Consider the following 18,090-nt stretch of genomic DNA (forward strand, 5'->3'; position numbering starts at 1 on the left):
TTAGTTCTCATTGCAGAACAGTCTTCATCTGTATTATATACTTTAAATGCCAAATCAACAAATTTACTTCCACTACTGTCACAATATGAGATCCAAAGAAACTGTTCCCTTTCCCAATCCCCTTTCTAAGCTCATTATAAACAATGTAATGCAATTGACAAGGGTGATAAATTACTAATAAAGATTGAGTTATGAAAAATATACACCTTATTTTTAAATTTACAGGTTAATACAAAGTGCAATCAAAGCAGTAAGGTCACTTTTTCTAACAAACATCTGTATTGCAAGGTTTCCTTGGTTTTAACAACAAAAAGCATTCCGAAACCTGGCACATTGTGTTTTTCAGTATAAATACTTTTCCACCACATTTTTTTTTATAACAGTTTATCTGCTATTCCTAAAAATACCCTTCATGCACTTTACGGTACGTATTTAAATGTATTCAAGGTTCTTCTACTTCTGCATCCAGTGTGCCTGGGCGATGAGACAGGCCAATACGTCCCATTTGCAGGCATTATAAGTACAAACGACCATGAACATGAATGCATAACAATAAGCAGGTTGGTTGTATAACATGGAAACTGTTGTGTGAACACACACACACACACACACACACACACACACACACACACACACAATATCCTGGAGGGATGTGTGCACAAGGTCAATTCGACAGGACTGCGACTGTGTTAAAGCATGGAAATGTTCATGAATAATAAATGCTTTACTGGAGAATAAAGTGCAGGAGCGAAGAATATATACATACGATAAAAAGCAATCAAAAGCATGCTTCGTGGCGACAAAGAGCACAAGCCACACAAATCAACGTAAGTGGTACCAGTCAATTAGCTAACCCCCCCGGTAGAGCAGATGTCCTGGTCAGCGTGAGGCTTTGCGGACCCACCTGTGAACATGGCTTTGAAATAGTCGGACGAGGAGGCCATCATGGCGCGGTGTACGGGGAAAGCTTCATCGCCGTCCCCAGCCACCAGCGTGACGTCACAGAGTAAACCCTCTATCCTCAGCTGGTCAAATCCCTGAGAGGAGAGGAGAAAGGTTAGGGATGCATGCGGGTGACGAGTGGTGCTGGGACCAGAGTAGTGGACGACGGCCGGTCAGATAAGAGCTCATGGACCAGAAAAAGCACTTATGAATTATACGTTTGGAGCTCCTGTATATTATCCCTTTGTAGCCATACAACATAGTGGGGACACGTACAGCATGGAGGCATTCATTACCTGCAGTATATCAGACTTTGGCTACACAGATTAATTCACTACTTTGTCTCTTCAGGGAACTAGTTGCAAAACAAATAATAATCCCGTCCTTATCCTTAAATCAGAGAGGTTATTAGAGGCGTGAATGGCTGCACTGTAAATTTATACGGCGTAGTCTTTAGAGAGTCATACTTTGCATCCACTGTTTAATCGCTTGGCTGCTGCGTACCTGAGGCTGTCTGCACATGCGGTCGGAGGTTTTTCTTTTCTCAAGCATACGCACTTTTCTGCACACCTGATTGCATTCACTACCGCATCTTATGCTTTGGGGAAAAGTGGTTAAGTTAAACCGCCCAGTTATTTGCCATGGCCTATGAGTCAGTCATAAATGGTAGCACTAATAGCAAGTAGTAAGAAAACATACAATACATGCTATTAACACACAACTCAAACTCCTATAATACACAATGGGCAAGTTGCTTCCAAATGCACCAGCTAACTGAGTGTGCTAACGAACTGTGGCCAAAGAAAAATCATCATCCTTCCCATACTGTGCTCTGACACCAAAGAGATTAATGTGCAGCAAAAGCAGCCAACACCCATTCATTTTCAATGAGAGCTGGTGACGAAAGGGCAGCCATTGCTGTGGCAGCAGCGTCGACTACAATAACTTTAGATGGATCTTAAACTTAAACGTTGGCTAAGCACGCTATCTTGCTTTGTAAGATTAAATAACTTCTTCATCCGTAACATCGTTTAAAGAACCTTTTCCTGAATAACTTATGGTGCTGATTTTTTTTCGTCATGCATCTATGTTATGTATATTACAGAATGCACTATTTTAATCAATTAACAGCCGTTTTACTTTCTGCTTCTCCTCAATAGTGTAATTTTAATTAGATTGTTCAGCTACATGGGAGTTGTTGTAACTTAAACGCATAAACATAGTTTTAATTTAGCTAATAACCAGTTTGTAGTCTTGTAGTAGGCAACTTGGATAGAGATTTATCTCAAAAGTGATGGTAAGAAATCAAAATCACTGCCTCACCAGCCTGCAACTGGCACAATGTCATGAAATGAGCTATGTAGCCTACATTGCTCACAGGATATCAAAGGCACAATAAGGATAAATGGAAGCGTTATAATCAGACAGTGATGATATTTGACTTAACATTCTTCATGAGACATTGTCGCTCCGTGTCTACACTCTTACCTGAAGGACCACTGAGCTGTGTGTGTTGCTTGTGAAGAAGCGTGTGTTTCCAGTCTTTGATGCCTGAAGGTGAGCAGAGATGCCCATATCACCATAGCCCAGAGCCACTTTCATGTGAGCGTCGTCGTCCTCCACGAGGGATCTATTGGGAAAAGGGGGAAAAGATTTCACTTCAAAAAAAGTGTTGCCAAAAACACGTGTTTCCATCTAATTTTAGCTTCTGGAAAGTAGGACAGAGAAGTTTTCAAAGTGACACTACTTAAGGACATATTGGGGGGGGGGGGGGGGGGGGGGGGGGTAGTAGCCTAATTGTTAGATAAACTGTCACCTAAAAAGTTGCGGTTGATTTGCAGGCCTGGAGGAGCAAGAAAGATGGTGGCAGGGACAGTGAAGAAGGCATGACCCGTCCTTCCCACAATGCCTTTGGACAAGGAACTGAACTCCGGCTCTACTAAGGCCACTCACTGGTCTTCAATATGACTAGCTGCTTCCAGATTTCATGACAATAAGTGTTCTTCCTAGTTGAAAATAATGTACATAGCACCTATTATCTGTAACATCTTGGAACAGAGAGCTCAGAATGGATTAGATAACAGCCACAACACATTTTTCTCTGTCGTTCCTTACTGTTATGTCATCTCTCTTGTTCATATTGTAATTGCTTTTATTGTTTCTATTTTTAACCATGTAAAGTGCCTTTGAGTACCTTTTAAGCACTATACAAATAATAAATAATGTATTATTATTATCAATATTATATGATCACATGATGTGTAGGTTGTAAAATGTGAAATACCCTCGGAACAAACTACAGAAACTGGTTTATGTCAGCAGATGCGTTGTGCCAATATATGTATGTGAATGCAAACAACGTCTAAGCCGATGAAGTACAAACACACTTAACTTTAACTTCTAACTGTATCTAAAACAATATGTGTTGTGAAATCCTGAGTGTAATGTTGTATTTAGAGCCGCTATGATCCAACTGAATTCCTTAGTATATATGGTTTAGCTATAAGCAATACACACGTGTTGGAGATATGACTCAGAGGTATTTAAATGCAGCCCTTTACCACGTGTACACAGTGAATTTCATGCTCGAAAAAGCAATTTCCCAAAAAATGCATTGAACACATTTCTGCTCCTTGATGCTCATCCTCGGGCCAAAAACGTCTACTTTCACATAAGATGGATCTCATGAATGTAATCGACATATTGACATAAAATCGAACAATATTAAAGCAGACATTTTTGATAAAACTACCATTATTGTGGAGGCTTATTAAAGTGTTTTGATTCCGGCTCCTTTCGATAAACCACACAGCCATGTGATGCATCATCTCTCCGAGTGAAACGAGGACATGAAGTGAAATTTAACTATTTTTTAAAATGGGCTGCACAGCGTTGAAAAGATCATTAGTTTTCAGAAAAGCTGTGACTAAAATACAGAACGACAAAACATTATTTCTCAGTTTTCAGCACCGAGGAAAAAACAACCAGTTATGAGACAAAACGCTGCTAATGATGATAGAAGTTAATCAAAGTTTGGTCTCTAAATGTGTAATATATTCTACAGTATAATAGAAGTACGAGTCTTAAACAGCCCTCTACTAAAGGGAAAAAGATCCTGCTCTGTGAGAACGTGGTATATTAGCGTTTCATATTTGAATAGTCCAATTCTTGTGATATTCCTGTGCTCTAGGGCAGTCTGACTAAAATGTAACATAAAGTCCTTAACTGCTCCACAGAGAGCGTGAACGTGGAAAGCAAGTGTGACTCAGAGCCCCAAGGGGAACACTCTCGGGATACGGGTACATTTTGCGCTGACAAAACTGACATTAGAGAATGAAGCTCATTTGGGTAAAAAAAAATATATCACAACACTCTGTGAATCAACACAATCAGTCATCTGCTATCAAACAGCATAACGGTCTCTTAAGGTTAGATCATCGGCAAACAATGTTAATTGCACTGCTTTTACTTTGATGCCAAGCTCATGTGTAGCTTATTTCAAAAGTGAGACTGCAGCCTCGATAAAAACAAAAGTAGAATTACTGCTCTGCAATCACATCCATGTCCATCCAAAAAGGTCTTCACTTAAATCATTCAACCTATTAGATATTTGTATGAATTTGTCATAATTAGCACATTTTGACCTCCACAATTGTAATCAGTTCTTACTCGAGTCCAAGTGGACGTCTGTGCCAAGTTTGAAGAAATTCCCTCCAGGCTTTACCGAGACATGGCGTCCACGAGATCGTTACGGACGGACAATTCGAAAGAATGTTATTTGCCAGACAATAAAAACTCAATAAAACAACCCTTTTAAAGCACCTCAAGAAATGAAAGACCAGTTGAGTTGAGGAAGGTTGGTATTTTTAAAGATAAAGAAGTTAATATAACACCAAAAGGAAATAGAGCTTGAGGACTTGTGACTGATTATTGTACGGGTAGTTTGTGTCAACTGTTTTTAGTAAGAGTTGTTGCACTGAGAGGGGAGCTACACACCACAATGGCCCACTAACATCTACAGTTCACACACTGAAGAATAACCGAGTTTAAAATATTACAACTATTCTCCACACAATATAGAGAGATGACAGAATAGTCGCCTGATGTGGCACGTGAGACTTAAAAAGCCGCTCATTTTCAGATGTGGATTGGCCTCGTTTTAGATAAAATATTCTTTCACAATGTCTCTGGCTCAGCATAACAGTAAAATTTGCGTCTTCAAACAGAATCGTGAGCAGGCAGTGCTTGTCAGATGTAGAAGACTAATGGTTTTTGACTGGACTATTTATATAATGAAACAACTGTAAAGTCCTCCCTGTGTGTGTGTGTGTGTGTGTGTGTGTGTGTGTGTGTGTGTGTGTGTGTGTGTGTGTGTGTGTGTGTGTGTGTGACACCTGATTGTTCTGTGGTTTGCAGAGCGGTTTTTATCATTTGTAAGGAAACGTCCTTTGTGCTTTAAGGGGACGTTATACAGCAGATCTAAATAAAATATAGCTTTTAGATGCTGGAACAATGTTTGAAATGAATTTCGTTAATGCAACATATTTAGGCTTATCTTATATGCAAAATGTACTCATTCTCACCTTTCAATGCAATTCTATGTCACGAGTAATCACATATAATCATAATTATGTAAATCTATAATAGGAAGGCAGAGCAGTCTTTATGGAACAGATGCACATAACACTGAACCATTCAATGCACGACTATTATTAACAATAATCGTGCTATTATAATGGTCTGTGCATCTCTTACATAAAGGCTGCTCTGCCCGTCTCTTCTTTTATCGGCACATCTGATTAGAAACTATGTCAGTAATGTGTTATTAAATCCAACATTGCGACAGAAAATTCTAATAATAAATATGATACAGAGTGAGAGAGTGCAGGATCTGTTTTCTTTGAATACAACTTAGAAAGGGATTGAGGGGATTTGATGTTAAATATAGTCATTAGATCCAGACCCATCTAGACAGACAGACAAAGTTTCTACTAACGGCTGAATCAATAAGCCAGGTTAAAGATTATTTTCTAAACGCTGACCTGTAAGAACACAGAATGGGAACGCTCCGTAATGTTTACAATGTGCACATTAATATGAAACGGTCCTGCTTTTAATGATCGTATTAATAGGAACTATTGCACAATGATTGATTAACTTTACTGGAGGAGTATGAAGTTCTCTATGCTCTGCAGTATGAAAAACATTAAAACGAAAAAAGATGCATAGTAATAAGGCAGAATAAGGAGAGTTATTTGCAGTTACGAGTCACAATTGTCTGAGGTCCCTTGGAGGTGAAAAGCATCTGTTAACTGCTACACTGTGTGCTTCGGCGGCATAATCTGGTTAGAAAAGTAATCAAGAGGAAAAAGTTACACGGCAACTTTCCTTCTCTTTTCTTATCAAAGAAACCTCACTTTAGGGCTCCGATACTCTGAGCCGACAAAGGGTGACTGATCAAACGTTTTGTGTCGCCTCACATCTTTAAACTTGAACACACCACGAAAGACTTCGGCCGGCTAACAGTCAACTGCAGTCTCTCTTTTTATTTTCCCAAGACTTTAAAGATTAGGCCAAAGACATTTGGGGTACATGATGGAGAAACATGAAGAGAAGGTCTACTTGTCATTCTTTCCACATGCTGTACGAGAACTGAGGAACAACAAAATAAGCACATCTACTAGCGGTAGAAACAAACAACTAGGATCGTGGTCACACATGCTTAAGGTCTATTGTAAGACAAATCTTGATGGTTCAAATTGACATTTCTAAAATGAAGATGAGAGGAAAGATTCAGGAATAAAAAGGTACATTTAATAAAAAGGGAGATGATCATGGACCACGTCTACTAGGGAATTTGTGAACACCACCACGAAACGCTGAAGAACTTGAACAGTGGTCACAATCACACGGACACACAGGCAATGTACTGGCACATTTACCCCGTCAGGTGGTAAGTCGGACAGGCAGCGAGGAGAGAGTGGGCTGTCCAAACCACAAAGGAGTGATGGTGGCTGCCGGAACGAAAACAAAGAAGACAACAGCTACAGCATCCCGTATCAAAGTTCTGCTCTTCCTAAAAAAAAAAAAAGAAGAGTCTGCACACTATATAAAAAGGCAGCACCTAGTATTTATCGTCTGGACACGCTTGGTGTTGTGAATACTTCTCTGCTCTACCTTAAAGACATCAGACAACCTGTGAATCTGTAGCTGCTGCCGTGGCCCGTTTGAAGACAATCATGCCTAAAGCGTTACTGCAGCTCAGCACTGACCAATGCAAAAAAATAAAAAATAATCATTTATTAAACATCAGAGGATATTTCACCATCTCTTAGCCTGTCAAACACCTATTACCAAAGCCAACTGTGGGCTTATGTTAGGTTTGCTTTGTGTGTATAAAATACAAAGTATGAGAAGTAAAAGTTACAAAAAAATATAAAGATAAACCTTCGGATACATTGAGGAAAAACTGTTTTGTTCAAACATAATAAAGTAAGATGATGATTCACAAAGATGAGTCCTATACTGAATGATGAGTTCATACACAAGAGTTTGGAGTGTCATGTGGTTTCACAGCAGCATATCACAACACGTTGTTTACTTTTAACAGAATGAGGACTCATTGATTATAAAACCCCCCATCAAGCAATGCATTGTGATACACACTGCTGATCTCTTAGAGAGTATACCGTTATGTCAGAAGCTTTACATTAGAGGTAATTAAAATGATAGACGATGGAGATAAAACCAAGGTATCGTTGGGTTTAATAAAAACAACACTCGATCTTATTCATCAGATTAGAGGATGGCAGATTCATTGTACCAATTAAGTTAATGAGGAATCATCAATTGGTATTTATGGTTATGGTACAGACCTGTTATTAGTTCAGTGCAGCCATTTCTCATGTTTACACTATAGACCAATTTGCTCTTACAGCCTCCTATATTTTGGTTTTTTTTCTTCCCGCAACAAAAACCAGAATATACATTGTTAACTACATCGGAAAGGAGAAATAACAGGAATGCCATGCTGTGGATCCGATATTCAGGTCAGTGACACACAACATGAGTGGAAAATGTGTTTTATTTTCACTTGAGCAGGAAAAGAAGAGAGGGCTGGAGGTTGTATTGAGAAGGAGTAATGGAGAAACAAGGGTAGCAGCCTATGCAGGTCTGATATGCCAGTGCAAAGCTTAAAAAACATCCTTCCACCAGTGACAGTTCAGCTGAAGCTAAAGTCAACGTGGCTTTTTCCCTCCGATGACAGCGGAAGGGTCTTAAAGGATTAATGAGTATAGCTTTGCAGCCTCATCATGCTTAGACGTGAATTGATATAAACTTCATTAATCGGTTTCAGGTTCATAACATCTGAAAGACCAATGTCACGTTTCAAAATGTTTCTGGAGCAAAGAACTTGCATAGTCGAATTTAATGGTGTAAGTGCTTATTGTGTCAGGTCCTGGGCTTCAAAAGGATTGTTTACTCAGGAGACAGGAAGAAACCCCCCCCAAAAGAAAGACAGAAATCCTAAATTAAATGCATGTACTGCTAATGCAAAATTGATATGCAGCCCATTATTCTTGGACTAATTTCTGTATAAACTGCGTCACACGGACATTTTAAAAAGTTTTAGTTGCTCACAGCTACTATGGACTTATGTGACCTATTGTTTTAAACAGGAACACAGGAAGAGCCTGAGAGCAGAAACAGACACAGTAGAAAACAAAGAGGATACCTCTACCACCCACAAGACTCCTACAGTCTGGCTGCTGTCCTCACAACATGCACTGCAGCAGCCGAATCCAAAGCAAACTGAGCAATGGCAGACACCTAAACTGAAGGGTCTTCTCAATCACCGAGCACAGCGATGCAATAAACACTGCATGTTGAACAGCTTCTACTCCGTGCAGTTCATTACAATTGCCAATAAAACATGGCGTTGAATTGACTTATAGTCATAAAAACAGGACATTTTAGCAACACCTTCTAATATCATGCAACACAATACATCAACGATGCTGCGGCAGAAAACACTGCTGTGGCTCAAGCTGAACCCCTATTTGCAAATGTGCAGTGCAGTGTCACTTGGATTTCTAATACTGCAGAGGTTGCGCGTGGATGTAATTTCCTAAATTATTTGTGCTCACCTGAGGAGACTGAACACTGACATCAAATTACAAACCTATCAAGGTACAACATGAGACTATCCGATAGCTTGTCTTCTAGTATACAAACACGCGAAAATTCAGCAGCTTCCTCTCCACCCTTCCTGCAGCAGCAACCCCCCCCCCCTTCCTTCAACACAACTGAAAAATTAACAACTGAGAGGGGGAAAAAAAAAAAAAAAAAAGTGTGAAATTCTCTCAACATTTCACAGGATTGGGTGCAGCTCGTTTCCCTTTCCCCGTCACCACACATCGAGAAGAAAAGGTGGTAGTTACGCTGTCTTAAAATTCTTCTCTCAAAACGTCTTCTGCTACATCAAAACAGACTTTGGTGCATCTAAAACTGGACATGTCTGGTGGATGGATCGCAATATGAACATGTTCATCGTCTTAATAAATACAGCCATTTAAAAACTAAAACAAGCCTTGATCTGCGATCACTTATCAGACTATTCACACGTGTGTGTTCCATGCGTCTGACAAATGTTTGCTCTGCCCCCCTATTATGGTCAAATTGGCACTTCCCTAATTAATACTCTAGCTTAACCAGCTGAATAGATGGTTGCAATGTACTATTCACGGACTCTTAATTGCTGGAAATCACACATGGAATTCTGATTTAAAAATAGATTAGCATGGATTGAAAATGGGAGTAAATGTGGAAGCGATTGGATTAGAGAAAAAGAAAGAGTTCCAGTGTTCATGAGAGCGGAAAATCTGAGATATGATAAACAAAACACGTGAAAATAACCCCCCAGGGTGCCACAAACTATATGCCGACTATGTGAATTTGATGTTTAGGGATTTACGCGTTATATTGAGCATTAGGTCCACGGCTATTTCCAAAGTAACAAACCATCCACGATCTCCAGATAATTGCTCCAATCATGCTTATAATCTGAGCAATTTGTCAGTTTTAATGAGTCTGTAATTACACTTTATAATCAAAGAGCGCTTTAAAGGCCACAGCCTTTGCATAAAAAAAAAAAAAAAAAAAAAAAAAAAAAAAGGACTGGGGAATTGATGAGTGCCTTAAAATTTAAATTTCAAAAACAGTTTTAAACCGCACCACGAGCAGTTAAACCAAAACCAGCTTCATAACGTGTTTACGTGTGGGTGGAGTGGACAATATGTCGACATGTACCGAATCAAACTGAAAGATGCTGTATGAAGGAACACCACCCAGCTGAGTGTGTGTAAACCAAAAAAGGACAAAAAACAGCCAGCATACTAATTTGTGTTGAAAGCTTGCATCACTTTTTATTTTAAGAAATAGCTACAGAATACACTGAACTGTGTCGTCACTGCAGACATGAACTCAAGGACTGAGTCCAGAGACTAAACAAAAAGGCCAGAGATGTGTCAGAGCAAAAGGGAATTGGACGTGTCAGCAAAATTTGTACTTACTCAACTAAGTAGAAAGGAATAACTTTGCATACAAAAAGGGGCTTAATCTCACTGTAACTATCCAAGCAGGGATGTACGATTAATTGCAGATCCTTCCATGATCATATAGGTCAGCAATATTTAACTTTTTGCATATTTTTAATTCCCCCCCCCCCGACTGTCCTGGTGTGGTACACCTTCCGTTACGTGTGGCCAATTACAACCTCGGAATTCACAGGATGGTGGCCAGTAGCACAGCTGGGTCTCGGCCCCTCCACCTCACTGCAAGCTACCAAACTAACTAGTCTTCTCCGTATGGGTCCTCCTCTCGGCTCGCCATTGCCATCGTCTCGCCTGACTGAACTCGGTTGATGCTCTGCCAGCCAGACTGCCCGGGCCTCCCTTTGGGCCTTTCAATGAAAATAAATGCTCCCCGTGTGGATCTATTGCATTTTGTACAAAATGCGGCCACCGGTCAGCAAGAACTGTGTTCATTCCAGAAGGCAGGTACATTAAAAAACTCCACCACGATGCTCTAAAGTTGATAATGGACACGTATGAATATTAAAAACTATGACACTCATTTAAAAACAATGGCAGATGTTGCACTCAGGTTTAATGAAATTGATCATATATCGTTTCACATCACTGTGATCAGTGTCCATCTTCAGCCTGGCATTTAGAGACCATGTTAATCAGTCACTCGTCTTATTTAAGCGCAGGTTGATTTAGTGGAACTACTTTTTAGCTGATGTGGCACACCGGCTGATTCTCTGCCTTCCATCAATCAGAATCAGAATCATTTATTACAAAGTTTGCACCTACAAGGAATTAGTCATGGCGGAAGGTGCATAACATCAAACAATCAAGACAGTGCAAGAAATAGAACATATTCAAATTTACAATAGAATATAAAAGAATAACAAACGGATAACAGGACTGTAAACAAGTGAAATGTAAGTGAAATGTTAAAAGTGTCGAGTGTGTTTAAATAAAGAAACATAGGGATGAGCAGGGGAGTGTCTGGAAGAAAATTGTCCTGGGGATGACAGAGTCAGTGGGGGTCCCGGGCTTTGTTTATGAGCCCGACTGACGATGGGAAGAAACTGTACATGTGGCGTGAGGTCTTGGTCCTGATGGACCTCAGCCTCCTGCCAGATGGTAGGGACACAAACAGTTTATGTCCAGGGTGAGAGGAGTCAGCTACAATCTTTCTTGCTCGCTTCAGGGTCCTTGAAGCGAACAAGTCCTGGAGGGACGGCAGATTGCAGCCGATCAGCCTCTCAGCAGAGCGAATGATGCGCTGCAGTCTGCCCTTGTCCTTGGCTGTGGCTGCAGCGTACCAGACGGTGATGGAGGAGCAGAGGATGGACTCAATGATGGCAAAATGGAGAAGCTAACACATGTTAGGAATAAGACACAAGCGAGGGTAATATGAGGTACTTCTCCATTGTGTATGACCTACAGTAGATGGCGGTCTGCGTGCCCCCAGTTTGGAGAAGCAGACGGGAGTTACAGCGCGGAAACAAAGCAATGGGCTGCTGTGGACGGGGACATCAGCACGGATTTTGACTAAAAGAAGGGCTTTTTTCTCTGCTCTACCTTACTGTGAGAGAACCATTTCTGACAGGGAACTGAAGAGGACGAACCGTATCCATCTATTGTCACATTGGGGGTTTTTTCTCCAATGGATTCTAGTGGCTGCGGCCCCATTTAAAAACATCTGAACAGTCCCTTTAATGTGTAAATGTGTGATCCATCTGTACTTGCACTTTAGAGTACAATCGTACAGTATTGTAGTTTTAACATCTCTGCTGGCATATCATGCCTGACTGAGTCCAATTAACACATAAGAAGTATCTGGTGACACCTTTGAGTACAGTTCCACTGATTTATGCATTTTTAAAACATAAAAATGTCTTCTTTTTTTTTCAGATGATGTTCAAAGTCAAAGTAAATGAAAAGTCTCAGCTCTTATTCAGTTTGATGCCAGCTGTGAAATTAACATTTTTTATCTATTATTTTTTAGAATAGATGAATCGTTTAATTGATTGAACAAATGAATGCAAGTTGGTAATAAAAGTAGGTTTCATAGAATGTGAAGTAGTGGGCTCATAACAGTAGCAGCAGAGGATTCGGCAGCAGAAGGATTTGACGGCGACACGAGACATGAGAAGCATCTACGTCCACAAATATCTGTTAAAAGAGAAAAGCTTTCATTTGACTTATAGCGGTGCATTCTGCATTGAATTTAATCTGGTCACACTGGCTTTAATTACAGTCTTAACACTAGAAATACTTCTTAAAAACTTGATGGCTTTGACTTAAGTTTTAAGCCATTTTAGCAGCAGCCTGCATGTTATATTTTCTTAAAGTGTGTATTTCTTTCAAACAAAACACACACATTATATATATATATATATATATATATATATATATATATATATATATATATATATATATATATAAAAATCAGTAGAACCAAAGGACGGCAGTAGATAAATCACTTCTAGACTCTAATGCGCTGAAGCACAACATGAAGGTCAGAATGAGCAAGGTGTGATTTCATTTTTAGATTTCCTTTGAAGGATTGATTTTCTCATTCCCATTTTGCCTCGATGAGATTGTTGACAGAAAACATAGTGAGAGAGGAAGGAGGGGGGGGGGGGGGGGGGGGGGGGGGGGGGGGGTGCTAAAGGTCCCTGACTGGAATCTAACCTAAGTTGAGGTTGCCGGCTCACCATGACGCCTCCGAGAAGCGATTACTATAGACAGCAGTCACACATATATTAAGCGCTTTGTACTGAACCACTGGAAGATGAGGGATGACATTCATTTCATAGACTTTATGTGAAATAAAATATAAAACCCAATGACGGTTTACCGAGCAGAAGACTATTCTATGGGCCGTGCCGGCAGTGAACCTTAAACCGTTCCTTTGCTAGCATTAAAATCTGCACCGCAAGCAGTTCTCCGCTCTATATATAGATTAGGGCGGTTTCAAATACATGCATTGTGAAAACAAATCTTCATTATTTATACATCATGGGTGACAGATATTTTAAAATCTCTCTCTCTCTCTCTCTCTCTCTCTCTCTCTCTCTCTCTCTCTCTCTCTCTCTCTCTCTCTCTCATTCTGCTGCTGCATATACAAAGATTACCCGAGCAGCAGCACACCAAGTTAAAAATGTCTCCAAAGCCAAGCGGACAGTTGCACCACTCAAAGGACCTATAAAGAGGGACTTCTCCCTGACCACAGAGTAACCTATAATTGGGGGCCCCAATATTAGCTCACAGCTCACAATGTACACGTTTCAAAAATAGTACGTGGTCTGGGAGGGCAGAGTGAGGTGGAGCCTCAAGGCCTTAGTGTGTGTGCACAATCCCCTGTGAAGACACACTGTAGTGCCATCCGCAGCATCTTAAGTACACTTAATGCACTGTCGCCCTTGCGTTTCATTGGTAGAGTTGTCTTAAAGACATGTTGGTGTTAAGATCCTGCATACGGTCTCTGACTTGGTCCTGATTAATGCTGTAGCGGGAGGAGGATACTGATGACATACAGTAGTTAAGTCACTTTTAAAGCATTGACACAGCAGGATTTAGTTGTTGTTTTTTAAAGTAGAGTTTAGAAATAAGCCAAAACAAAGATGATCTATCAAGATAAGAAATCCTGAGATGTAATGTAATTGAGTACACCACACAGACATAGCCGGTCTATGACTATTTATACAGAAATTCTAAATTATACAGCAAATATAAATTTGCAAAAATACAACGATATCATCATTTAAATGCTCCAGAATAAATAAAACATCTTTTATGACAAATCTGTACAAACCAGCAAGAAAAAAAAAGAAAAAAAAAAAAAAAAAAGAAAAAAGAAATTGTATCTATGGTCCCTCTGTAGTGTTAACTTGTGCTGCTTTATTTTGAAGGAGCTTTATTACACACCAAAAACTCAAAACAAATCGCCAACAATGGCGCAACATATCTGCACACTAAATTATTTTAAATGTTCACGGACAAGATGGAGATTTACAGAGAAAACTACATTATGAACTTTGGGTTGCTTGTTGGATCTGTCTGAATAAATCTGGGTGGGGAGGTGAAAGAACAACGCATCCCCCTCGACTGCTACGACCACTAAGGTGCCCTTGAGCAAGCCCTTACACCCCCCCCCCCCCCCCCCAACCAACTGCTCCAGTGGAGCTGCTCAGTGGCCAACAGATACGACTGTGGTAGAACTGGACAGCTTCCTAGATGTGAATTTATTTGTGTGTGTGTGTGTGTGTGTGTGTGTGTGTGTGTGTGTGTGTGTGTGTGTGTGTGTGTGTGTGTGTGTCTGTCTCAGGGTGTTCCAGCTAAACTACCAAAATGAAAACCAAAATTACAGAGTCAATAGTGCCAATAGCAAAGCATTCATTATTACATTTTGTAAAGAGCTTACAAAGTGACTTAAGTGGGGACTATATGGTAAATGTACATATTTTGTACATTTAGAGCTAGTCATGTAGCAGATGTGACCCGTTTCACTGAGGATAGAGCACAGATTTATCTTGCTGGGAATGCAGTAATACGTTTAAAATAAACATTTCTGTAAAACTAGCAAAATTAAGCTCTTAAGCTCATAAGTAAAGCTGCATTATAACTGGAGACTGCATAAATCCAATTTTGCAAAAACCCACCCGAGTAAGCCTTTAAAATTACCTTAAGGCTATCGGCTAGCCTAGCATGCCGTGAAAAACAGTGTTGTTTTCAAGATTTTGGTTCTCACTCTGTAGGCCAGAGCCATGGAACAAAAGTCAACCGAGACACTTGTCCATTTCAGCAGAGCGCAGGAAACATGGGGGAGGGGGGGGGGGGTAAAGAGAGAGGATGGCGAGAGGCTGCGAGAGGCACTTCCATTCTACCCTCCCCCCTCCTGAACAGTAGCAGATGACAATAGCTTCTAAACCAGGGCACGCCAGACATCCTGACAAAGGCAGGCTCCTCCCAAGCTGCCGAGTCCCTGCTCCCAAATAAACAGAGCCACAGGGAGAGGGCAAGAGTCGGGGATGTGGTGCTCTCCATGTCCCGACTATAGCTGGCAAAAATGAGTCCCTCTGCCCGGGAGCAGAGCGCTCTGCCAGCGAAACACAAAACGCATGCAGGGCAAGGCAAACCTGACACACTACGAGGCTCGATCGCATTCTGCCTAATTAGGGCTGCAACGAAATAAATGATTTACAAAGAAATACAATTTAAAAAAAAAATTAACTGAAACGCATACATCTCCCCAATACCACACTGGTATAATGAGAATGCCGCTCAGCTCGTACTCACATGTAGGCAGGTGAAAGGGGTGAGGACCTGGATGTCTTAAGAACGGGTACTGGGAATTTCCAGCTGACGGGAGAACCGCTTTTCCATTTCAACGGCATGTTGGTGTCACCAGACTGGTGCTACAGCAAGACCAACGGCAAAGACCATTTCCATGAAAAGGTTCCCAATGCAGTCTTCCATCCCACTCTGCCCACACCATTTAAGGAGGAGGGAGAGCAGCAGCAGCAGCTACAGAAATACACTGGTAGAGGCAGTGCGGGCTACAGTCAGGGTTGTGACTTTAGCAGCAGCACCGAGAAGCCAATAGATTGCATCCACCACGACTACTTGTCCTGCTGCATTCACGGCTGTCTTGTGGTAGGGAGGGGAGGGGGGGGGGGGGAAGAAGCCCAGCCTTCCCATCACCCGTTCATGGTTTATGAAAAGCCCAGCAGCTGAGCAACAGTGCCACCTTGTTAAAGGAGTTGTGATTACAGTTCTAGATCTCTGCTCCATGTAAAGACATGGAGCAGAGATAAAGGAGTAGGAGAGAAAGGAAAAACAAAAAAACCTCTAGGATTTAAAATGTAATTTTGTGGATTTCATGGGATTTGTGCAAAAATGTAAATTTATTCAGTGAAATACAATAACAATCTACAAGACACATATAGGAGTCTAACTATCCAATGCTACTCAAGTTATTCCTTATGCGTTGAAGTGTGGGTATTAAGTAATCAAGTAGTCCTCACAGTGTTCATTTGGGGTCTTTTCATACATGGAGAACATTTTAAAAATGATTATTTAAGATATGTGAACAGGAATGCACCTGTGGTTGAAGCCCCCCTTAAAACAATTAACGTCACGTTTGAAACAGCTGTACTGTACTTTGAAACTGCCAATACAATTCAGTGAATAGCGTTTCATTAACAATTTAAAAACAATTGGTTATAACATGGTTATAATAATTTTACTTGGACAGACGTGATCACTATAAGAGGTTTTCCACTGCATTCATGTTCTAGTGGACACAGCAGTCAAATGAGTCAAAAGAGTGTAACTATGCATTATCTTTTCATCGTATGTCACCGTTGTATTCCAAGTTTCAAGACTTGGAGAGCCACAAAGGCGAATTAACAGATAATTCTGAAAACATGCTCAAAAATCTTAAGATGTAGGCTTTTTCAACATATCACTTTTGGACACGGCTGCGTTTTGTGCTTTTAGCTAAACAATAAAACAGACAGTGGGATAAATGAGTATTATTCTGGAGCGTTCATGAGTAGAGCCAGTCATAGTCAGTCCGAGAGCAATCAGTGTAAGTTAATAAAAAGGTGTACCAACACAGTTCACACCAGACTTTCTGATTTGCACTTACAGCAACCCCTCTGAGAAACTTTTCCTAAATTATGCAACAAAGCTCCATGGCCAGGCTCAAACAGGGGATGTGGCGGCTCATGGTCTGGTCATACTGGAAAAGATAAAGTTCATACGAGTATACTGGAGCCTTAACCCCTAAAGGCCACCAGGATGCCCCATCAACTCTCCACTTAAAACCCCTTGTGGAAAAATCAGCTTTTAGCAGATGAGATGCTGCAGCGCTGTACCGAACATTGAGATAAGGAGAGAAAATTCATATCTCACAGAAAACACAAGTTGTCATGCCTATCGTCCTGCCCCACTTTTAGGAAATCAATTTGATTTGTTGGATTACTGTGCAAGAGATTAAGAAACAGCAACATCTGATGTAATCCATAATAAATAATAACATTAACACGGTCATGTTAGTTAAAAGATTCACTTTTAACTATCTAAAAGCCCCAGGCAACCGGTATCTAAGAACTACCAGTTTAACTACCCCAAAGCAAAAGCCCTCTTATTGGCTAATGACAAAAAAACATCAGTATGGGTCATATTACTACAGAAGTAATAGCACCCACAAACAGCAAGAATTATTAGGATTCACAAGTCCACAGAAGTTCAAAGTAAACAGGCTCTTTTTCCATGTTAGACAGAGATTCCTTGCCAATAATGAAAAATGCAAAAAGCTGAACTGGAGAATGGCTGCTTTAAAAAAAAAAAAAAAAAAAAAGCTGCTTTCATTCATTTAAACTAGCAACGTTTAATTCTACCATCTGTTATTTATGCTCCATAACTGCTCATCTAGTTGGTGTAGTGTCTCACCCACCTCCAGTCACTGTCGATGAGCGAAGGAGACAGATTGGATGAAACACAAACTATCAGGAAAGCGCCTTTCTCAAGTATTTTCATGTCTAATTTAAAAAAACGCATTCGT

At 40.5% G+C, this 18,090-nt stretch overlaps 1 protein-coding gene across 4 annotated transcripts in view; it reads right to left on the reverse strand.

Moving 5' to 3' along the window:
* klhl13 (kelch-like family member 13) overlaps positions 1-18,090 on the reverse strand; it is a 31,573-nt gene that overhangs the window by 10,829 nt on the left and 2,654 nt on the right. The window contains exons 1-4 of one of the 4 annotated variants that reach the window (XM_068715748.1): positions 15,819-16,144; positions 6,885-6,956; positions 2,431-2,572; positions 905-1,037 (exon numbers count right to left, since the gene is read on the reverse strand). In XM_068715748.1, the coding sequence (XP_068571849.1) occupies positions 905-1,037; positions 2,431-2,572; positions 6,885-6,956; positions 15,819-15,916 (445 nt within the window). In that variant the 5' untranslated portion in view covers positions 15,917-16,144. Of the gene's footprint in view, positions 1-904; positions 1,038-2,430; positions 2,573-6,884; positions 6,957-15,818; positions 16,145-18,090 lie in introns of those variants that run through there. The other 3 variants (XM_068715744.1, XM_068715745.1, XM_068715747.1) reach the window with 3 other exon arrangements.

Source organism: Cebidichthys violaceus, unplaced genomic scaffold, assembly GCF_023349555.1.
Source record: "Cebidichthys violaceus isolate CVI_PGR_0920_01 unplaced genomic scaffold, fCebVio1.0.p SCAF_20, whole genome shotgun sequence".
Classification (NCBI taxonomy): domain Eukaryota; kingdom Metazoa; phylum Chordata; class Actinopteri; order Perciformes; family Stichaeidae; genus Cebidichthys; species Cebidichthys violaceus.